The sequence below is a fragment of the Cydia splendana genome, chromosome 17 (genome assembly GCF_910591565.1).
Source record: "Cydia splendana chromosome 17, ilCydSple1.2, whole genome shotgun sequence".
NCBI classification, from domain to species: Eukaryota; Metazoa; Arthropoda; class Insecta; order Lepidoptera; family Tortricidae; genus Cydia; species Cydia splendana.
The window spans coordinates 9,296,208-9,321,048 of NC_085976.1; the positions used below are offsets into that span (position 1 = coordinate 9,296,208).

The 24,841-nt window shown below is 36.1% G+C and overlaps 1 protein-coding gene across 2 annotated transcripts in view; it reads left to right on the plus strand.

Moving 5' to 3' along the window:
• The window catches only part of LOC134798687 (furin-like protease 1), a 370,044-nt gene extending 345,789 nt beyond the window's left edge, over positions 1-24,255 (plus strand). Inside the window, exons 13-17 of one of the 2 annotated variants that reach the window (XM_063771058.1) lie at positions 2,859-2,977; positions 3,583-4,035; positions 6,579-6,757; positions 16,183-16,282; positions 21,699-24,255. In XM_063771058.1, the coding sequence (XP_063627128.1) occupies positions 2,859-2,977; positions 3,583-4,035; positions 6,579-6,757; positions 16,183-16,282; positions 21,699-22,348 (1,501 nt within the window). In that variant the 3' untranslated portion in view covers positions 22,349-24,255. The remainder of the gene's footprint in view (positions 1-2,858; positions 2,978-3,582; positions 4,036-6,578; positions 6,758-16,182; positions 16,283-21,698) is intronic. The other variant, XM_063771059.1, reaches the window with a different exon arrangement.
• Positions 24,256-24,841: the final 586 nt, after the last annotated feature.

The window sequence follows — 24,841 nt, forward strand, 5'->3', positions numbered from 1 at the left end:
ACGCGAGTTACACAATGCGATGACTTACCGCGAAAATTTAGCGCGCTTAGATTGTGTAATAAATGATATGATCTGTCAGTGTCAAAATTGACGTTTCTGGTTGAAAAAATGTCACTTTTGACACTGACATATCAAATCCATAGAAAATCCAGATCAAATTCATAACCGGTTATTACAATCAGAATACGCCTGTCCTTAATTCTTTTTGTATGATTGAGTATCAAAGTTTTTCCGTCTATTACCGTAACACGTCGCATCGGCCTCGTTACGGCATCGTATCTTGTAATGCGTTCTCAGCCTAATTTGGGGTCAGAAAGAAGCAAAACAAAAGGCAGGCATCGATGTTAACATTGTTTCTGTCTTCGAAACTTTGTCAATGAGGCACGCCCTTGAGTCTTAAACTTGTAGTGAGAGAAAGAGAGGTCGACAGAGAAATCTCTCGCCAAACGGATAACGGCGGATCGAAATTCAATTAGAGTTTACTGGACATTGTATTTAAAGCAACTTTGTTTTAGAAAGATTATTAGAAACTTTGATAGCGCGATATAGAAATTGAATATACATTTCAAAGAGGTAACTAGCGCCATCCCATTTAAAACGATTATCATCTATTGATAAGTACCGTTATTTCTTTCTTTCTATCAGTTTACGCCGTCTTTAATATTCAAAAATTATTTTAGTTCATTTGTCTCGTTCCCTTAGACATTTGTGGTTATTAGAAATAGGTACATAATACCAAAGACATATGTAACTTCGTATAAGACGAATAAAGTCTAAGGAAAAAACGTGCCTCGGAATTCAAGTAAAAGTCATTCTCGAATAGGTGGCGCACACACCTTTAGCCTATCCTCGGCTAGATGGCGTAACGACACCGTTTCATATTTAACACATAGATATCAGTGAATGAACATGGATCAAAATGATATAAAAATTATAAAATCATTTATCCATATATATACATTTTTTGATAACTTTATACGTTTTCATTTTGAGTTTTAGTCGTGTGTTGATAGATGGCAGTAAATTTACAGTGACTACAAAATTTACAATGACAGGACCCCTCTATACTATCTATTCTTTTTGATAATACGAAACTTATTTTAAACTAACAAAGGCAAGCTAAGTTATATTAATAAAGGGTATAAAACTCCAACAGGAATGTTAGTCTAGTACTTATTACCCATATAAATTGCTTAACTTAGCTGCTGCACTACAAGTTTAGAGGAAGTTGAGACAGCCGTATTTATAGGTTATAAAGCTTAGGCAAAGCCCGAAGTTAGTTTTGTAACAGTGGTAATTATATTAAACTACTCGCATCTCCAACGCTCATCCATTAGCTACTTATCCCAAGCCGGTGGAGGGTAGGTATACTAGATATAGTCCATTCTGTTCTTTATTCTTTATTCAGGCAAACACTGAGTATAAGTTTACAGCTATAGCCAAGACACTTATACTGTTAATACATATGACACAGAGGTGAGGTATGATGATACAGTCTAGTCAGTATCATAAAATTACAAATTAGTACACTTGTATTACACACATTATACACCTTTCGAACTATCTCTAGAATTAAACATACATATTATGTATTACTAAGTTACATAGAGATTTAAAAAAAAATTGATAATTATTAAGTAACATAGGTAGAGTTTAAAAAAATCCTGATACTACGTTGTAGGGACGGCCACTTGTCTGCGAATATCAGGCCTATTCGGATTTCGAGATAATCACAAGATCTTGAGACGATTTAGAGATCAACCAGATCTACATTAGATATCGACTAGATGTGACTTGGATATCTAAGTCATAACTTGTCGAAATCGTTCAAGAGGACCTCCAGAATCGCGGAAACGTCAATTTTGACATATCTTTCTTACAAATATCTTTAAATTATCCATGTCGTAACTTGTTGAAGTCTAGTAGAAATCTAATTCATTTTCCGAATCGAGCCGTATGTCTGCGTTTTGGACTGTAGCTATGAATTTATTTAGTAATTCTATTGCTCGGTACGTGGGTGCGTTTGAACCGTTCTGACGCGTGTTTAACCAGTGGGTCTTAACCGGCGATCCGAGGATCATTCGTAGTCCCTAGGAGTACCTGAAGCGTTCGACAACCTTTTGTTGATTTTATTCATAGATAAATGTAAATTTCCAAACTGTTGGTGGTCTCTGGCCAAAAATCTTTTTTGTCGAGTTACTGAAAGACTAAGAACCACTATGTTAGACTATCATTTCCTTGTTATGAAATGAAAACTTGAGAGCTGTGAGCTCCCGCCGGCCATTCGGCTGCTAATTTTCTAGGCCTTGTCATCCTAAACCCGTTAATGTTCATGTTAAATGTGATAGGCACTTACTTTATTCTAATTTAGGACATTATTATTTGTCTGTGTTATCCTTTCATCTTATTGCGAGTTCTTTTACCTCCTGGTACGACGTCTACATTTTCCGTAATTTAATCTACATACATTTTACTTGGCCTTCCTTCCCTTTTCACACCATCCTTCAATTTTTATCGAATTTCAAATTAGATCAAACGCCAATCGAAAAGTAAAAACGTATCTGGATGACAGGTACCTATAGCAAAACTGGATCATATTTAAATATTACGTATTGGAGCAGTCTGTCTGTGCCGAGCGGGCTGTCCCGTACAAACGAATTTTATTTCGTACCTATTGATTATTTTAGCGTATAAGGTCGATTTCTAAGAGTGACTGCGAATGTTCTTGTTTATTTTTCGTTTGGCGTTTTCTACAAATGATTTTCACTTGACTAGGCCTCTAGAAGAAATGGCTTGTTATGCCTCTGTGTGATCTACAATCCAGATTCCATGTACTAATTGTATAATTTTTCCTCCAGGGCTCACGACTCGTCCCGCGCTGGGTTCACATCATGGCCGTTCATGTCGGTTCACATGTGGGGCGAGAACCCCATCGGTGTCTGGCAGCTCGAGGTGTCCAACGAGGGACGATATATGGGTAAGCAGAACTTTTCACTAACAATCCGTTTTGTACTTGGGACACGCAGAATTCTGAAGTAATTTGTCTGAGAGTATATTTTCGAAATTGCAAATATCTTTTTCCGCTAACGAAAGACAAGTTTGGATTAGATTAGGGAAATTAGCAGAAAAAATACCGTCGACATATTGTCCATTGAATATCTGAACGAAATCATCTGTGTGTGTGTGTACACTGTGCACGTCACATCTTGTAATATATATCTCGATATGATAGAGTATCACTCATAAATCATAGGTGTCATTGGTTTAATTTAAATATTTCATTCTCATCAGCTTTAGCGAATCCACAAATCTAGAACGACGCTTAGGTACCGTAGATTTGTAAGCAAATCAATAATTTGGATATTATACTTATTCTGTAAATAATTAAACTGTTTATTGCACACATAATAATATAGTTTACAAACAAAACTCTTAATCTATTATTATGTAAAGTCCCTCAGCGAAATATGGTTTTCTGGATATCGAGATTAGTGATGCTTTCAGACAAATTATTTCTGAATTATGTAGTAGTTTCTTACACACATGTGATTAACGTGGTCATGTAACATTTATGAACCCCAGGCAGAGCGACGTTACAAGACTGGTCATTAATTTTATACGGCACGACTCAGCCCGCAACCAAAAACGACCCCATACCCTTCCGGAACCCTCTAGTGCGCAAAAAGAGCAACGCCACTCGACCCGTCGTGGTCCAAACGAAGAAAAACAGAGGGAAACCTGTCCCTGTACTTCCTACTTATACGGTCGGAGTAGTAAAAGGGAAGAGGAAAAAGAATAAGAACTCAAAGAACTCTAATAGGAACTCGCAGAAGTCTAAACAGATTCGACCAGCGACGCAGTCAACTGACAGTTCCACAGCGCGAGCAGCGACGTCTTCGGCGCCAGATTTGAGTTTAAACCTGCAAGGGGATTTAGGTGATCCGCTGGCGGACGCCAGAGGGCGCAAGATGACGAGTCTGTTCGAGCACAATCCGAAAATCCAGCTGATTTATCCGGCGTCGCTGCAAGCTAACGGTACACAGCATGTCGCGATTCGTTTTGCCGTTTTATTTTCTGACGCTAGTTTGAGCCTGGCAGTGTGTTGTGATTGCGAGAAGAGCGCGGGTGGGTTATATTCTAGCACGAACCAGCGTTCTTCGTACCAGTAGTGTCCATTCCTTATTATCCTATCTGGATATAAACATTATAGAAATTATTTTTACGCAGTTCGATGTATAACCACAGCTATGCCCATCGTTAGATTTTTCCGATTTTTTAATTATTTGGTTTAAGACGTAGGAGCTTTTAAAAAAATTGGAATTCGCTTTTCTTCCTTATAATAATCAAAAAATCTAAACAAAGTCGAGGGGATCCTAAACGAGGGGTAATAGCTATGGTTAATGCACAATAAATTGTGTAAAAATATTTTCCATAATGTAACTATCTTGGCAGGATAATAGGAACTAAGTTTTATTCGTCGTCCACTATCCCCTTACCGTTGGTTTGTCTGCATACACACGCCCGCGCTCGCCTAGTTGTTCAAAAGACCCGCGCCGTGCGCGCCAATCACATTTGTTCCGGCGCTCTTTGCATGTCGGGTTTGTATTGTTTAAACTTTATTTTGTAGCCAATGTTGATTTCCATACTTCGTTTCAGTGATTTTTAGATGTTATTTAAATTATAATGCATTAAGCTACTTTGTTTTAATGTGTCTTATTTGCATAAAAGTCTTGTTTTGCATCGTTTTTTAGTTCGTAGTTCATGTTAATGTATTTAAGTTGTATAGTTGTAGTTGTAGCACTAATTTAGAGCATAGCTGTGTATCTGCAAAGCATTGCTTTTACCATAGCTTCCTTAAATTTGTATTACCTAGGTTACATTTCAAAAACTACCTTTTTTATATTAGAATAATTTACTAAATTCAGAATTATTCAATGTATATGTAACATTTTCTGAAGAAACAAGTTTTCGTCTCTTCTCTAACAACCATATTTGTTACAGAAAGAGGCCAACGGCGAATTTGTATCTTTATAAAACGGCCCTGGAAGCCTTATGTTGCCTTTCGATAATATTTTTGCATGTCGTAAGACATCCTTCGTTCACTTTGTTTCCTACTCAATAGAAAGTAAACATTGCTACGGAAATTGAATTTCCTAAGCAAGCACTCTCACTTGTCTTCACAATGGCCCACAAACATTGTGACTACTGATTGTGGTTGCGCTGGATAAAATATCGAATCCTGTTCTAAAACTCTAGTACATAAAGCTCATGTTTAAATTTGTTATTAGAATGTTGGTCCCACAAAGTATCTGTATGAGTCTGGAATCATTATTTCATTTCTATATTGTGACAGTACGTAAGTATATTAATAAATTATAAATTGAAATAAATGTCATATACTTAAGAGAAGTGGCTAACGTCCTGTCCATTCGACAGATTTTTTTAGTGTATCATCTATTTCAGTTTATAATTGGCATACTTACGTAATGAGAACTGCTTGTGTCCCGAATCCTAAAGAAACTCTTGACAGCGCAATTCAGATTATTTACTACACAGAACAGCTCCATCTATCGCTACACCCAAAAACTTGAATCACTTCCAAATTGAACTGAGTCACTGTCTGAAATCCTAGTGAGAATTGTCTTTGGATGTAGGCTAAATTTATCATTTAGCAATATTATCCTGATAAAGAAAATAAAATAAAGTACAGTGAAACCTGGATAAGTGAGACTTCAAGGGACGAGCAGATCTGTCTCACTTAAAGAGGTATTCCACTTACCCAGGCTCTCAGTTAGCCAGGTACAAATAAATTTCTGTCTCATTTACAGAGGGTTCCATTAATAGAGGTGAGAATACAGTATATTTCAGATATAGAGGTGGTTAATAATGTATTTTGTAATTCTCTTTAAAAATAAATAAGGTAAAATAATCCTTGTCCCTAAATAATTTTTAAGTCTGTTTAAATATTTATTTGAATTTATTTTAAATGATTCTCCAAAGGATAGATATTTTAAAATTAAATACAATTTGATACGGACTTCTGCATTGCGTCTTAGAAATGTAATAAATGAAAATTTGTTTAACTATTCGTGTTACTTATCAAGATTTCAGCTTTCGTTTCGATAATTTTAACTGCAGAAATTAACCAAATCAAACTTGAAGTCATTTAGACACAATTAAGCATATGCGGAATTTGAGGATAGACTGAGAGTTAAAAGAATACGGATATTGATCAATAAAGTCCAAGTTAGAGATGTCATAGATTGACGTTATCTCAGATATAGAGGTCAATTCCTTATAATTCTAAAAAACAATTAGGAAAATGTAATCTTATAAATATAGTCTCAGTAAAAGAGGTAAAATACACTCTCTGTCTCAATTATAGAGGTAAATGTGACTATAAAATCACAACAACGAATCCCAGTTATAGAGGTTCGTTTTATCTCACTAACAGAGGTAATTCAGTGCTAAAGTGTCGGGACCGCACCATGAGTCCCAGCTATAGAGGTTTCTCACTTATCCAGGTCCCACTTAACCAGGTTTCACTGTATTATTCAAATGTATTACCTACTCCACAGCGGGCCCGCTCTCCCAATGGGAGCTGATCTTCTACGGCACAGAGACGCCGGCCCAAGAAGACGATGTGTCCCTGGACGCGCAGAAGGCCGGGACCTGGAACGCAAGGGACCCTGAGCCAGTGGACGAGGTCCGGCAGAACGATATAGAGTTCCCGCCGGCGTGGCATGACTCGCATTCGGTAAGATTTTTCTAACTGTAAGATGAAATAAATGTCATATACGAAAGAAAAAGTAACTAAAGCATCAAGTGCCCAGGGCTGGAATAGAACTACTAAGACTATAAATACAACTACCCACAACACAAGCCTACTTGAGCTTACCGTGGGGCTTAATCAATTTAGTGTAAAAATATCCTATAATATTTATTTATTTTATTTAACTAGCGACCCGCCCCGGTTCCGCACAGGTTACACAAAACCTTAACAAATTATACACCTTCCTCAAAAATTACTCTATTGATAATGATTTAATGAATATCCGTTCAGTAGTTTTTGAGTTTATCGCGAACATAATACATACATACATATAGACAGACGGGGCGGGGGACTTTGTTTTATAAGCTGTAGTGATATACAACCGCTTCCCAGATTCCGATAAATTTAAATAAGTACCTAAGACTACGGAAAATTACGATCAATTGGGAAAAAATTGTCTTCTGTTTACTTTACCCTTATATTAAATGGTTGAAATTACCAAAATGCATACCGTACCGTAATTTTTTTTACAGTTGCTAGTAATGAACTATAGATACAATACACAACCGCTTCCATTCTCCACGTGAAAAATCCATTTTTCTGTACAAACTGTTATTCGGACACCGTTCAATTAATAAAAAACATGGTAATATGTGTAGGTATGTAATCTCAATTAGAGAATGCAGTGCGCACTTCACTTTAAAAATAAAACAGAATTTCGAAATTCCAATATTTCCGACATCACTTTCACGATGCAAGTATTCCGTTCGTCCTTAGTTTAAAATTCCCGGGCAAGAACATATTGGTCCAATCAACGACGTTCCAGCGCTCTAAATTCGAGTTCAAAAAGAACCTTCAATTTCTGCTAGCTTTGTCCTCTATTTGGGGTCCGTAGAGATGTTACGGAATGTGCATGGGAATATTCTAGGCTCAAGGGAATATTTGGGAATGTTTAAGTTCCGCCTCGTGTTGCAATCACCAAAAAGGTTGCCATTGATGGCAAAGTAAATGAACTAAAATGCAATTTTACTGTGACCACTGCTGGAAAATAAAGTAGGTTAATAATCGTACAACAAATGAAAATCACAATTCTAAATTTAGTTATAAAATTATATTAAGAAGACATCTGACATTTTGTCAGTTATGTTATCATAATTTTGGGCGAGGATCTGGCAGGCCCAGTCGGTGATGCGATGGCAAGATGACCTGAAGGGCTAAGATGGTCGGCTCTTTATCATTTGTCACCATGCCTATCACGTTCTAACAAATATGTAAGTGCGAAAGTGACGCATGGCATGACAAGTGATAAAAATGCGACCATGATACCGCTTATGGACGCATATCGCAACTGCTGGCCGGAAATTGCTCAAAACCGAGACGGATGAAAATCGAGGGGGGAGGCCTTTGCCCAGCAGTGGGACGCCATATAGGCTAGTAATAATAATAATAATTTTCCCTAGTTTGTGACATATTCCCGGGAACAGGTAAATATTCCCGGCATAATTCCCGCACAACACGAGATAGGTAAATAATTACAGCCTCTAGTAATTTGTTCCGAAAGGTCAACAATATTTCTTTCAGGCCAATCGGAACTGCTGTAATTTACACGGAATGTGTTTCGACAATTGCTAGCATCGCTGCGAAGGTGTCAGTTCAACGGGGATGCTCGTTTTTTTAGGGTTCCGTACCCAAAGGGTAAAAACGAGACCCTATTACAAAGACTCCGCTGTCCGTCTGTCCGTCCATCTGTTCTGTACCATCTGTAGACAGTTGAAATTTTCACAGATGATGTATTTCTGTTGCCGCTATAACAACAAATACTAAAAACAAAATAAAATAAATATTTAAGTGGGGCTCCCATACAACGAACGTGATTTTTGCCGTTTTTGCGAAATGGTCCGGAACCCATCGTGCGCGAGACCGACTCGCACTTGGCCGACCTTGGCCTTTTTGATACTTGGAGCTGAACAGACTGGAAAACTATAGGTAGGTACTGTAGGGACATACCTACTGAATTCTCACTGTTTGTACCTCTCGCGTTCAATGATGGTTCCTATAACAGTTACTTTAAGAGTTTGGTTGGGCTTCATTTAAAAAAAAAACATATTACCTACATTATAATGTAGTTAACTTAAAAAACTACAAACATTTTACGGCACAGCTGCTCCATATAAAACTGAACTGTCATGGACGCGAGCGGTATAACAAAACCAATATGTATTCAGTCAAACATCGGTATTTTCAGTTATTCTATGTACATAGGTACATGTATTTACCGTTTCTCTTCGTATCTGGCAATTTTCTGGACAGGAAGTGGTATTTTCTCTTGTTATTAAGTAGAACATACACGCTTAAGTACATTAAACTCGTCTGTTTATTACAACAGAGTTGAGTGCAGAGACACAAACCCAAAGACACATTTTTAGGTAGACCGTACAAATGCACTTACTTCGCGCACATTGTGTTGGTTCTCTTTAAACAATTGAGTCAATAAACTCCTTACAGATCATGGATGTAAGTAAAAAGAGGTAGATATGGTACCAGGCGCACGATCGTGAGCCATCAAATATAGGTTCCGGAACCTATATTTAGTTAGTCGTATGGGTGACGCCAACCTGTCAAGTTGTCAAAATCGTTGGATCAAATTTTAGTTTTGTCAGCTATGAACGTCACACGTCTACATAAATAAAAGGTCATTGTTACAGATAAAAATGCCCCTGATGTGACACATCTCCAAAAAATATTTAAATTTCAGCGAATAATTATTACATCATGGTTTTTGGTAAAGGTATTAATAAAATTAACATGAAGCTCTATACAGATGTGATATGTGATAGAGCCGGACCAAGAAAAGTCTGCAGCGGATTTGATAGCCCACGCAGTGCAAGTGTCATTTATACGTCATAATTTCATAGAAGTTTGACGTTTAAAATAACACGTGCACTGCGTGGGCTATCAAATCCGCTGCAGAATTTTCATGGACTGACTCTACATAATTTATGGGAAGACGTTAGTGGTGTCCGACTGTCCGTATCATGCTATTATTTTGACACTTGGCGCTTGACGTTTACTCCTATTTTCAGGGTCCTGATCTTAACATTATGTCATGCGTATGCCACATAGCTTAAGAATTAGAAAAAGAAGATCCTACAATCGTGATAATTACGGTACCATGCTCATGCTGTTCTATTAACATACATGTCTGTGACAGACGCAAACACTCAGCATTAATGCTCTTAGACGTGGGAAAAATATCTTGGATTACTTTCCGTGACACTTATGTATTACAGAGGATCTCGTGATACACATCACTCAAGGACCAAAGGAAGGAGAATTATTGTAGGCGTGTAAATAAAACACACGGCACTTTCTCACTAGATAGAGTATTTTTGAAGCCCCTCGAAAGGTATCTTCTTAATAAAGCTTTCCAAAAAATCGCGGTGTAGTTGCGAGTGTTGCGGCTACGAGCACAGAATAAATAATAGTACTAAACGGATGTACCTGTAGTAAAGCGATGAAATCGCGGATTGAGCCACGCCTGCGTTTAAAATTAGATACAAAAGCTTCTGTATCGTCTTCGTGACATAATTTGTTTGCATATAAGTGCTCGACGCAATTAGCCATCTCTCCTTATAGTACCTTCGCCCACACTGTTAACTGTCCGTTGTAAACCTACCGTTGTAGTTTTACCGATGTAAACCTTATTAGAAAACCGCATAAGGTCCACCGATGGACAGTCCATTTCCAACGACAGCTGCACTACTGTTGCGACGTTACTGTCATTATTCATTGTCTTGTCATTCATTTTATTTTACCATGGAAATTGGCAATAACATCGATGTGTCGGAGCAGTAGTGCAGCTGCGGTGGAGTGGTGGAGTGGAATGGAATGTTACCTTGTGTTGCTGTTTGTACTGAGAAACGAAGTTTTAAGAAATACTGACAGTGAGTGAGTTTTCGTTGTCTTAAGTCTTAGTACTACGGTCGAGTTCACACAATCCAACGTTCCAAAATATATTTACAAACTTCTAAGACACTGACAATAAAGTCGTGTAAAGATGCATATTTTTGGAACGTTGGCGCGTAAAGATGTCTGTAAACTCGACAGCATAAGGAAGTACCATATTCACAATCTACGGGCAGTGGCGGATTTCCCCTAAGGCACAGAGGCCCGGGCCTAGGGCGGCAAGACATTATGGGGCGACAGCAAGGAGGCAGTCTATATGTTGGTGCTGAGACAGGGGCGGCTAGTTTACTACAAGGCCTGGGGCCTAGGGCGGCCAAGACTGCAAATCCGCCACTGTCTACGGGACGTAATCATTGAAAGGAACCCTTGTCACATGAGATGTTTGTTCTATACAATACACGGGTGAAATCACCCTTCATATACAAAATCTTGGTCGAGTGATTCGATTTAAAAACCTCCTTCAAGCATATATCCACGACGATGTTATGAATATACCCTCTGTACATTACGAAGGTCACTTTAATAACGAAAAAGAAAACACAAAACACTTATTTAAATGAAAAGTTGGGATTATTCAGAGAATTGAATATTAAAAAGAGTTTCTTGAGCATCCCCAAGTAATAATTTGTAAATACCTATTAGTACCTAGTAATCACTCACCTAGCAAGTACTCACGTAATAGCAATCACTTAATTGTACGTAATAGGTAGGTACCTAGGTTGAAATGCAATACAGAAATTTAAGTACAAAGACGATCTATTCAACCGATTCAACAATTTATTTTTGCTATCAACTTTTAGGTAAGCTATACTTATAATTATACTCATTATCATTCGAAATATTAATCTAGAGTGGAAAAGAGTGGAAGTGGGCACTATACTTATTTCAACTTGCCGGGTTTTACCTTACCTCATTGTAAAGATGTCAAGTCGCTGTAATATTTTTTCAGTACATATGGTGCTAATTTACCCCCAAGTGCGGTAACTAGCACCATACTGTATAACGTAGTACAATACACGTGCGAATAGGTCGGTCGTGTTGTAATTTATCGCCACTCGTTGCAAATTTCCTACTTTTCGCACTTGCATCGTAATGTACTATTAAAACTGGTTCACTACAGGACGCGGATCTTGGAATTTGGACATAACTTCGATGGAAGCAAACGATATGGTATGGCGATGTCATAACTAAAACGCGTAATAACTATGTAACGATTTTGTTGTAATACGTTAATATGCTGAATATTATGATACTGTTTTGTTAATACCGCAAAATTGGTCTTAATCAGTGTGTTAAAGTTGAGATAATTAGCAAATTAGCGACTCTCATTGTTGTTGTTAATATTTACCTACTTATATCAAGTAAAACTTTCATTATCTGTATTAATATCACTTGTTTGATTTATATCAGACAAGTAAAACTCAATGTTACTAAAGATGTTGGCGCTGGCCACAGAATAAATAATATTTAGTACTAACATACATAAAATTATTATATAAAATATTAATTTAAAAAATAGGCATATATTTATTTATGATACTTAAAACCGAGAAAAACCGAGGAAAAGGTGGATGGACTGTGTGAGAGATGATATGAAACGAACGCAAGTGAATGGTGAGATGAAGGGCGACAGAGAGGTGTGGAAGAGAAAGACATGCTGCGCCGACCCCAAGTGAATGGGAAAAGGGCAAGAGAATGATGATGATATTTATTTATGATACTTACTTACGTTGTACTTATTTCTTAATTTATTTGTATTTTCTGTAGGTACAGCAATACAAATCGAAATCAAAACAATCATAGCCTATCGAACGAAATCGTTTTAATTAAATGGGAGCCAATAATATTTTCGATCGACCTCAATATTTATATTAGCACGAATAGCAGATATTTATTTATTAACAGTTTGACGGTTTATTGCATAAATGAAAACTGTAGAGTTAAGTACCGAAGGCAGGCTTAATGCCAGAAGGTATTCCCTTATAGTCAAAATTAAATACCTACTTATGTACAGAAAGGTCACAATTAATATGTTGTTTTAATCAATAATATGTTAAAGGCTTCGTCACACAGGCGCGTTTTCCGGGCGGGGCGTGAGCGGGGCGCGCCGCTTTTGCATATAAAACGTACACGCCCCGCCCGGAAAACGCGCATGTGAGACGGATCCTAGCTTAAAGCTTAGTCTATCGCGGATCTTACCGCGATCGCGCTTCCACGACTGAATCAGGTTTGGCATTAGAACTAGCAGGCGTATTCGAATTTTAGTTATTCCATCTGTTTCCGATATGATACTGATCTGTCAGTGTCAACAGTGACGCCTTTGGTTGAAGTTTGACATTGTCAGATCAGTATCATATCGGAAACATATCGAATAACTAAAATTAGAATACGCCTGTTGGAGGCCAGTTCAAACTTATATTGTGACATAATAATTATATCTAAATGTGACGTCCTACGGTCAAAGGTACCTTATGGCGGGTATGGAGTTATGCATACCCCAGTAATCTACAATAAATAAGCTATCGATAACATAAAAGATCAACCTTCTAGGTTGCGTAGTTACAGAGATATGATTTTTTGAAAATAATGTTGTGAAATGAGCAACTTTACGATAGAGAAGTTTTAAGTTTAGCCGCCTAAAAAACTATGTTCCTGAAGTAAGTTACATAGTTGACTACAAATAATAATACCTTATATATCTGAGATTAAAAAAATATTGCGACTTGTTCTGTAATGCAAATAGAAACTTTTGATATCGACTGATTTATGTGTATACTAACCAATCTCTTGAAAATAAAGTTTTATTTCATTTTCACGAGTGATTGCAATGAGCTCGCAAGATTTCAATTTTATCTATTAGAAAACGACACTGACAGACAGTTTAAGCAAAAAACAATACCGATTTAGAGGTGAAAATGTATTTTCTGACTTTTTCATATAAAATCACAAAATTGAATATTTTTACTTTTAATGTGACACACAATCAATTTTTCTGAGCACATATGAAAGAAATTCTGTCATTCAAATGAAATAAATCCTAAAACCCCAACTAAATACTATATTTAACCCCTTATGCCACTTTAAACTTACATAACAATAACAGTATTTGCTCCATACATTTACGAAAAGGTACCTTATGGAAATAAATCTAATAATACATCACTACAAAATATCAATCATATTACAGTTTATCTTTTATGAATAGAAAATATTAATTTACATTAAACTGCCCCAAATTTAATTAGTTCTTCGTCATAATAATCTTAAAAAAGACCAATAATTTGTATGTAATGAAAAGGTACCTTGTGGTCAAGTTACATGATGAGGCATGATGATGATGGAACAGTTAGGATAAACTAATAATATTTTGGTAATGGTATAAATCGTCTATTTCTTATCAATAATATATTTCGGTTGCTATTGAAGATGAGCGGCATTGAGGTTCAATGACCTCAGATATTCCATAAGGTAATGCGTCGGGTATTGGCATTTTTCAGCAAACCAATGGCTGATTTACTGCATGCGACCAAACCAAATGAAGATCATTCTAGTTAAGAAAGACTTGACGAGAGTAACTTTGGTATAATAGCAGTCTACTTGGATTTGTGATGTCGGTCAATGTACGGTTATAATATTTGCGAGGCGCCCCAACCAGAACTGAAATTATCAAATTAGTTTTGCAGAATGCTAATACAGTTCTCTACCAAACTTCTTTTCCCGTATTGACTAGTTTTTTTGGGAATTTTCAATCTTTTTTCCATAAGGTACCTTTTCTACTAAACTCTGAGACGACATTACTAGGCTTATAACTAACTTATAACAAAAATAAAAACAGGTAAACAAACGTTACGCATTAAGGTTTCAGATCACACAATAAAAAAAAATTTAGCATTTTTTCACCTCTTTACAAAACATTTAATATCTCCGAAACTAGAAACCCTCATAAGGTACCTTTTCCCGTGGAACGTCACAAATGATGTCAATCGCCCGTGCATCTCGCTCGCACCAATACATGTACGGACAGACGGACAAGACCGAGCTAAATGAACGCGCTACTGACATAATTTAGATATAAATAAAAAAAATAAAAAAAAATATTCTATGCTTAATAGCGTCGTTCACTGACGTTTCTGCTTGTTAAAAATTAAATTATAATTTAGATATCATTTTGATTTCACAATGTAAGTTTGAATTGCACCTAGATTAAAACAACATTAGACTTGCGGCGCGATTCGGGAAATGAATTAGAGATGCATTAGACATAAAATAGTAAAGAAATGTGACGTTCCACGGCAAAAGGTACCACTGCCCCAGCTGAATTTGGAGCGGCGTTAATAATAGCGTAAGCGCCAACCGCCATAAGGTACCTTTTGCCGTGGAACGTCACATATCTTTACTATTTCATGTCTAATGAATCTCTTATTCATTTGCCGAATCGCGCCGTTACTGATAAATTTGTATGTCCAAATGCCACTCCAGCACAACCTATAAGCTGCAATTACGCAGTCGTTACGGATTTCACGGTACAACCATAACGCTCGTCCGTGATGGGCGTGCCTTAGTCAACCAGCTCGTTTCGTGAATAGAAACCTGACTGGAACGCAGGCAATGCAACCGCTGCACTAATGAATCGCACGTTGGGTCGCCTGCGGTCAGACTGCGGTGCGTTCGAAACGAAATTCATTTTAAATATAGCCTAATGAGACGGTGCGGCAAAATCGATAATAAACAGAAATGTTTGTTTGGTGAGATTTAATAAATTTTACGTATGTTAACTGCATAGCTTATTTTAAGGGTTTCCTACCTAAAGGGTAAAAACGGGACCCTATTACTAAGACTCCACTGTCCGTCTGTGTATCACCAGGCTGTATCTCATGAACCGTGATAGACAGTTGAAATTTTCACAGATGATGTATTTCTCTTGCCGCTATAACAACAAATACTAAAAAGTACGGAACCCCCGGTGGGCGAGTCCGACTCGCACTTGTCTGTTTTTTTTTTAATTACAGTTCAATATTATCTAACTAACTTATGATTTTACGTTTTTCAATGATAATATTAATATAGTTACTTACACATAATAGAAAAATAATATCCATATTACGGATGCCTAATGCCTAATGACATTCTCTACCAGTCAACCATGTTATGTACTTACCTACAACATTATGTTAGTTATAGTTTCGTCTTAACTCCGCTAAAAACCAGTGCCTTACTTTGCCGTAGCATAACGCCAATAGGTGCATAATTTACTGTTTACTTATCTTTTTAAATGTATAAACTGTTCGTATATTTTTCCCATCAGTCATCGAAATCGTTCTACATATATTTTTTTCTATAATTAATCAATAAAAGATCAATTTTAATTGACTTTAACGGCTCGCTATCGGCCAAGTGCGGCTACAGAAAATTCAGGGATTAACAGTTACTTGCTGTCTGTGCAGATCCGCGAGGAAGCACCCTCAGACGCGCGCGCCGACGGCGCGGACGCGCTGCGCTCAGGATGCTCTGCGCGAGCGCCGCCCCCCTCGCACCGCTGCCTAGGTTTGTGTCTCCTCCTGTTACTGTTACTGGCCGACGCCTGCTTACTTGCGCCGAGACATCGGCTCGAGCCGACAGGCAGACAGCCTAAACCTAGACTAAGAAGCGACTGTGCACTAACTGCTAGCCTAAGACTAGACCTAGACTTACAATCAAGACCGCCCCGGGCCCCCTGCTTAATACAACACCCGACCCCGGTTATGGTGACTTAGCGTGCTCATGGCTCTTGTGATTTTAGTTAAATTTACTAAGTTAATTTAATTATAGGTCGGGGTTTACAGTTACTTGCTTGGTTCAGAATAGGCTAAGGAAGCACTGCCGTAGCATACGACAATGACAGATCACAAATGCTCGGATCAAGGAAAGCTTTCATGCTCTTATACTCTGTATCTTTAGGTATTTAAATAAAAGTAAACAAAATCTACCCTCAAATGGCTCCGCAAGCCAGTTGAGGGTAGATGAAAACATTACATTATCATATAATGTAGGTTAAAGTCAGGTCGTTCAGTGACTGATCCAAGCGGTTTTTTATTTAGTTGGTTAACCAATAAATGTTGTAACTACCCGAAAATTTACAAATTGTTTGTTTAGTTTTATTTAAATACCTAAAGATACAGACTATATGTAGGTGCCAAACATATGCAGCAAAATTGTTTAGTATCGTGTAAACTAAGAATATTTTCACTAAAAACAGTGGTGACTTTGACATTTGATATTGCACCGTTAAATGGTTTCAGGCACACGATGTGAGATTTTCATTTTTTTATTGTATATAGTTATACCTAATATCTGTGTGCGTAATAGGTAATCCTTTTTTCCGAGCGTTGCAGATCAGTCTTATTGGCTAGTCAATGGGTTATATTATAGATATCAAGCGGGTTAGGAAATTAAATGGTTAAAATCAAGGACTGATCCTTTAGACTTAATTAATTCTTGAATCAAATAAGTAACTGATAATCCTTTTGCACGTCCATTTTAGAATAATTGTGAGCTTACTCTGAGAGACGCGATCAGATTTTAAAAATATGATACTAATTTGATTTCATTTGATATTTCAATTTGATACCAATTTCATTTCAATTTCTATATTCAAATTAGGATCAGATTATTAAAGTCTGGATATGCCTTTGGATTATAAAAAAATGTTTGAGAGAGTTTTCTAAATGGACTTAGCCTCAAAATCCAGGCGATAGTGTGTATTTAAAGATAAGTACAAGCTGTTAAATAATAACTATGATTTACTTAATGTTTTACTGTAAACTTATATAATTTTCATGAAATATTGTAAATATCATCCTATTACCAAGGTGATAAATATCATTAGCTAATTTGTTATAAATATTATCATCGTACTTAATACAACTTTTCTTTATATTAGATAAATTGCAGGTTTACCTTGAGTTACCTGCCAACAGTTTATTATTCTGTTGGCCAAATACAAGTCATTTACACCAAGTTATTAAGCTATCTACGTTATGTTTAATCTGATCTATTTGCTATAAGTATATCGTTGAGGCTTACAAGAAAAAAGTCTATTAATTAGAAAAAAGTCTATTACCTACTCTATATTTATATAGCCTTAAAAATATACTTATAGCAAATATTTGCTTACCTCAAGAGTTACATTCAAGTTTATGTTTTGCGAAACAGTGTAAACATCATTTAGTCATGTTAATGTTTGTATAAAATAAAATTCATCCCAATATTTATAAAGGTTCATACATTAATTGCGTCGATTTGACATTGTCAAGAGTCTTGAACTTAGTAATGAACAAGTGCAATTACGTAAAAGTAATATAATATACGATTGTGTAATACGTCCATGTTAATCGTATCAAACCATCATGAAATCATGTATTATAAAATTGTATCTATATGCGTATCGAATTTGGTCGTTCATGTGAATTTTCATTCAATTGTTGTCTTGCGTTATCAAATAATTTAATGTCTACATGTATTACTTGAAATGAAATGCAAGATGGCCAAGAAAAGACAAGATGTAATCATTATTTGATTAAAATACGTATTTTAAATTCTATCTAAACATTGAAGTGTAAAAATTTAAAAAATAATAAAATGGTCTTGAACCAGACCTAAATAAAATAGTACTTAACTTATTGCAACAATTTTACTAAGTAGTTCTATTTTTTTATTGGTTATCAGTATTTACAAATTTAAGTATCCAATTTGAAGATGTGGACATTATTTTAATTCCTACCACAACTCATACCTCTAGTGCCAATAAAAAAAAAACATTTTAATTACTTCAGATAAATAAATTTATTTAACTTACGAATATTATCTGATTTAGGACATTTAGGCTATAAGTTATTTTGAATTCGGGATGTGTAAAATCCCAATCAATGGTGATACCAAATTGTAGCGCATTTATATTTATGGACGATCTAAATTAAATTTCCGCCACTCAGGCCGTAAAAAAGCATTACCGCTACGCGAAAAAAAATCCAAGCCAGAAAAGACTTAACATATTGAACCTACACATGATGAGCGGCAAGGAAGAACAAATAATTACAAGGAGGGCATTTGTTATTTTACTGACATAAAAGTTTGTAACTTGCAGTCGTTATCGAGAATATCGAAGCGTACAATGTGCTCACAAATATCTGTTTTACAAACAAAACAAAGGGCCGTAGCCACTCGCACCTAAGATGAGTCGTTATCGTCAAAGTCAATCAAAAGTAAACGTTTAATAGGATCTTTGTCATGTGATCATGTCCATGCAGTATTTAAGATTCGATAGGCGTTTTCTACTATTGTCACTTGATTAGGCCCTCTGTTGTCAAGACATAAGAGTGTGTAGGATATTTTTCAGCAACCTGTATGTATATACTTGCCAGTGATTCAATTGCCAAATATGTTTTTGATCTATGCATTTACGGCCTGCACAAACAATTATAAATTCGTCATATTTTGCATCCAGTCCGACGATGCTGATACACGGCTCCAGAATGTCGTTTTTTCAATATTTATGTCCATTGCAGGCGTTGGATTTTTCAATTCGCCAATATTGTAGTTTCATTAGTCGTTCGACATACATACATATCTGTTTACAATAAGTTGATGTTAAATTAAAGTGTTAAATAATAATGCCTTTAAACGTAGAGCCAAGCAATGATATTATAGGTAATAAATACAATAAATAAAGGGCCATAATATGGTCCTTTAAACATTTTACAGTATATACATATTATGTACTGTAAAACGTTGTAAGATACACGTGCGAATAGGTAATTCGCAACTCGTGTCGTTTTAAAACACTCCCTTTGGTCGTGTTTTAATGTATCGCCACTCGTTTCGAATTTCCTCTTTTCCGCACTTGTATCGTAAATAACTATTTTTACACACGGGCCAGAAACAAATCGTATAAAAAACTAACAATCTTCTCAACTTTTTAAGACTTTAATCCGTAGGTTAATTAGAACCAATATTAATAGACCTACATGGGGTAGCGTATTTATTCCCAAACATTCGCGAATAAATATAATCAAAGGCTTTTAGGGAAGCTTTAAGGCAATTTTGTACAAAGAATTTAATTTCCTACCCATTTTGTACATTGTCACAGTGACAATAGTATGAGTTATCTCTCTACTTTCATATTGATTGTCACTGTGACAAGATACCGAAATAGGAATATAGCAGGCCAGCCTTGTGCTTGTGAAAACAGCTGGCAATTTTGTATTTCCTGACCTTTGCAAGTAATGCACTATTACGTATAATATCATTGTTGTTAAGTAGATCCAATCAAGTTAACGTAATTGTAATAAAATATAATTGCATATTGTGGTTGTGATCATAGCGGAGATTGCCAATCCATCTAGGTGTAATCTAATTTTAGCATAACATAATTATGTACAGTACATTATAAGTATGTGTCAAGTTAAACAATTTGGAGACTTGTACAAATTTGCTCACATGTAAATTGAAATAGTTGTTATAAAAATGACTGAAAAGATCATCATTTCTCATCGACTGGTAGTTAAATTAATGTTTAATGTAATTCTGTAAAAGTAATTCTTGTAAACAATAGCTTCAGTAAATTAATTATAGGTTAAAAACTTAAAAGGTACCCTGAGTTTGTGTAGTTTTATACTTACTCGTATTTAAAACCTGGTATTCCATTATGTAATATTTCATTTCACAAAAAATGTGTTTACTATTAAACCGTGGTTATTCATAATTTGTGAAAAAGTCATAGCTTACGGTAGATAAAGGTAATAAAATAACGGAATCATAGATTTTTTTTTATGAAATACATTTTCATAGAATATAAATATTTTGAGAAGCGAAATTCTATAAAACAAATTTTCACATAATCCTTGCGGTATTTGTTAAGTTTTTAAGCTATACAAGTAATGGCCATGTTAAAGAGTGTAGGTAAGTTCGAGTAAGTAGCTAGGCGCGAGCAGATTTCGCTCTTCGAGGATCACTTTTGTAACACTCACTGTATCAAATGTAAAATTGTTCATCTACATCGTTAAGTAGCTACCGTACGATGTATTTAAATGTAAATGTTGATGCATAATATGTATATATTGGTCATATGTGAACGAAAATAATAATAAAAACAATCTTTTATTACAAAACGTAACACAGATTTTCATTTCAGACGAGTCTTGTCTCTGATCGTATTTTTTAAAGCAGTTAGTCGCATTTAGTTCCATGTTAATTTAGTTTGAACATAACACAAGTAGATCGTAAGAAACACTGTTACTATGATTTATTGTAAACACACTTGTATTGTTTATGTTTATGTTGCATGTTTTGCTTCGCTTCTACCGCTTGTTGCAACACGCTTTTTAATTCACTGATAAAATGCACGTAACATACCTACTTGAGTCTCGTAAAACTAACAAGACACTACTCAATAACAATAACCAGTCGTCAAATTATCTGTACTACCGCTCAATTACTTTATAAAAAGTAACTAAATTTAGCCATAAATAAAATGAAGTAAAAAAAATGGCTCAAAATCAATCTTCGGCAAATTTGGGACTAAAAAAAGTATGTGTATTGAACCGTAAATATCTGTGTCCACTTAATTTATCGCTTGATGTTTATTTGTTCTCACTGTCCACCTACACAGCTCACTGAAATTCAAGAGATTACCTCTGATTTCATTTAATTTTGTGCACGTCTTTTCGAGCATGGTCACTATAACAACGTGTTTTGTTTTGAGACAATTTTAATAATTCAATCAAAATTATTTGAGATCAGTGACAAGATTCTATAACCTATCCTAGTTTCCTCGATTCTATCTCCGACTGAAGGATCGCTAGTGTGGAGCATCTGCATCATCATTCGAGCAACATGACTGCATGGAGGCTGGAGGTGCTGGGTGGTGGCGGACTCTGGTTCTTTGACCTATGTAATTAAACGGCTCTGTTCTCTCTTCCACTAGAATGCGCGAAGGGTTTGCACTTGTACGAGGGGCGGTGCTTCGCGCGCTGTCCGCCCGGGACGTACGCCAGCGAGTTACTGCAGGAGCGGAGCTCAAGACGACGTAACCTCACTTATTTCGAGACGCCCCAGCTCAGGAAAAGACAAGGCACTGACGCTCCTAATGCTCTGGAAGCTGCCGATATGGAAGCTCTTGATACAACCGCCAAGTCTCCTTTAGTCTGCCTGCCGTGTCACTACACTTGTGCGACGTGCTCGGGCCCGCACAATAGCCAATGCCTGTCGTGTTTAGATGACGCTCGTCTTTTCAATATGTCGGATGTGGAGCCGCGACTCTATTGTTACCCCAATACTGTCCTACCGCAAATCGATAATGCGAACTGGCACTACAGGCTAAACATAGCACTATCTCTGGCCCTGTTCATTATTTGCTTCATATCGCTATACTTTTTGACTGTCTGTATTATTAAAAAATGCGGCGCATATTGTTGTGGTAGTCACTATTCATCTAACTTGGTTAACTCCAATATTGCTTATAATAAACTCGCCGTGGACGAGACTCAGCAAAATGAAGCTGAGATAGAAGATGAAATTCTACAAGCCATAAAATATACCAGTGACAGTGATTCTGAGGATAATTTGAATTTATAGCGTCTAGCGATATTCCGCTCCGAGTATTATGAATTAGTCGAACAACTGAGTTGTAGCGAGTAGCAAGAAATGAGAGCGCTTTCACAGACTAGCGTGTTTCGAGTAAAAATGCAAATGTGCGCAATTAAGTATATTGGCGTGTGTCTTCATGTGTTGAGTATTATAATAGTCACTTTTTTATTTTCTTTAGATACATGACTATGACCTGAAACACCGCTCGATAACGCATTTGGCCCATTTTAGAGCGATTTTGGTCGGAAGCTTTTTTCCTTGGCTAAGGAATTTTAGTTACCTACGCGCATAAAATACTCTAGTCTGTAAGCGCTCTAAGAGAATAAGAAACGAGTGCAGGGCAAAAATGTGATATTCCCGAAATAAATGTCACAAGTTAAATGTAAGTATACATCGTCGACTGTAAAAATGACAAAAAATTAGACCGTACAAAATGTTAGTGTAATTATTCGTCCAAAGAGATTTTTAAAACTTCTTTCCTTTATTTGGTTCAAATACTACGAAATTCCACTGAGATTTACGAATGAAGCTCGTACGTGACTTGACGCATGGTACGCGGTTTTAGTAAAGCTGCAGGTATAAAGTAGGTACCTATATATATTTATGACTATCCTTTTTCACTGGGATTTTAGACCCCGAGCCAAGTACCTACATACTTATTACGTGAAAGAATAACTCTTTCTGGTAAAGTGGTAATTTGATAAATTGTCAATTGGGGGAAAATGAGTATTGTTTTTCTTTCTCAATCTACCAAAGGAGCGGAAGCTGACATTCACGAGGCATGGTGTATCTCCCTTAACAATTTTACCAGTTATAGACTGACTGGAACTTGGTATTAAAAGTCCGTTGCTGGCTCGCGGTCCATTAGGTCGACTACTTTGGAACCTTTAAGGATTACTCACTACTTTGCTAAGATTATCTGACGTTAACGTTAACTTTTATTTCTAAGTAGCTTTAGAATTCATTTTCTGGACCCTGGTCGAGTTACTAGAAACTTATTCCATCTTAGTGTACTTTACGCAAAGAGTTTTAAATCTTCTTATAGTTAGGGTAAGTAAAAATCAGGGTCGTTTTCTTTTATATTTTCATTCCTTGGTCTTAAGAGGTGATCACAGTTATTTTTGTTGGATGCTGCATATTAATAGTTTTCTTAGTGTATTTGTATTTAGGTAAGTAGGTAATAAATTTAGGTGTAACTTGAAACACTTTTGTAGTGAACAATTTTGCACATGTCAAATGAAACAAAGCTATTGAATGATTACTTTTAAACTACACCGTGGGCAACAATAACACTCAAACTTTATCCACGTACTAGAGTCTGTGCGGATGTATGAGGCCCAATACATTCCACGACTCTTCTCTTTCCGAACAGACTCTATACGATGTTCCAAGTAAGTATGGCATTCATTAATCAGCATAATATGTAGGTGCAATCGTTTTGCTTTTTTTTAATGAACGTCATTTATAAAATCCTACTTCAAACAGTCATACAATTTGGCAACTGGTATTAATTGGTATTCGATGGGTAATGAATATAATGATGATACTGTACCTATAGAAAGTTCATGACATGTAGGTACCTAAACTTTTGTTTAAGGCCTCTCAAGTCACTTACTCTTTTCGCGTATGTTTATTTTTTATCTTAGCGTCTAAAATTTGTCTGTTTATTAGGTCCCACGGTGTAGTTACAGTAGAAAGTAGGTGATTTGAGATTCCGGCTGTGATCCGCTCTTCAATAAATGCGACCAAACGTAGCAATAATTCGTAAAGCATAATACATATTACTTAAACTTAAGGTAAATTTGCTCAAGTTGCCATTTTATGTGTAGCTGTAGAGTAAGCTTGATTGATGTAAATATGTGCTACATATGTAAATAAAGGAGTTCCTATTTTTAGAGCTTGTTATTTATTTAGTTTCGTTTTCCAGTAATTCAGTAAAGAGCTGGTGGTAAGTACTTAGCTTATATTATTTATATAGGGTGCTACTTTATTAGTTGCAGATATTTTAACAGATGAGACTTTACTTTAAAACAATTAACTTTAAAAATAGAAATTTAGATTTTTTTTTTTTTTTTGTTGTATTAATTTACCGAACAAATAATTAAATTTCATTATGGTTCGGCGAGAAAACTGCAAAAGGTTATTAGGATGAAGTGGCCAGACAGTTAGGTGTTAGGTAAACAGTTGGTAAACAAAAGTTCACACAGGGTGTTTTTACGTAAATTTGTTTTTCACTTTTCTTATAATGTTTCATACTTAAATATACTCCAGGAACCGAGTACTATCAGCTGTGTAAATATCTGCAACTAATAAAGTAGCACCTTATAGAATAAGGTGTCGTTTATACTCGTAGGTATCCGGAGTTACATTTATTTACTTAGCACCGTTGTTTTTCAATAATATTTTCACAATGCTAAATCACCAAACGCAACAATTAAACTTTACTTTTTCGAACTAGATCAAATTTCGACAAATCGCTCT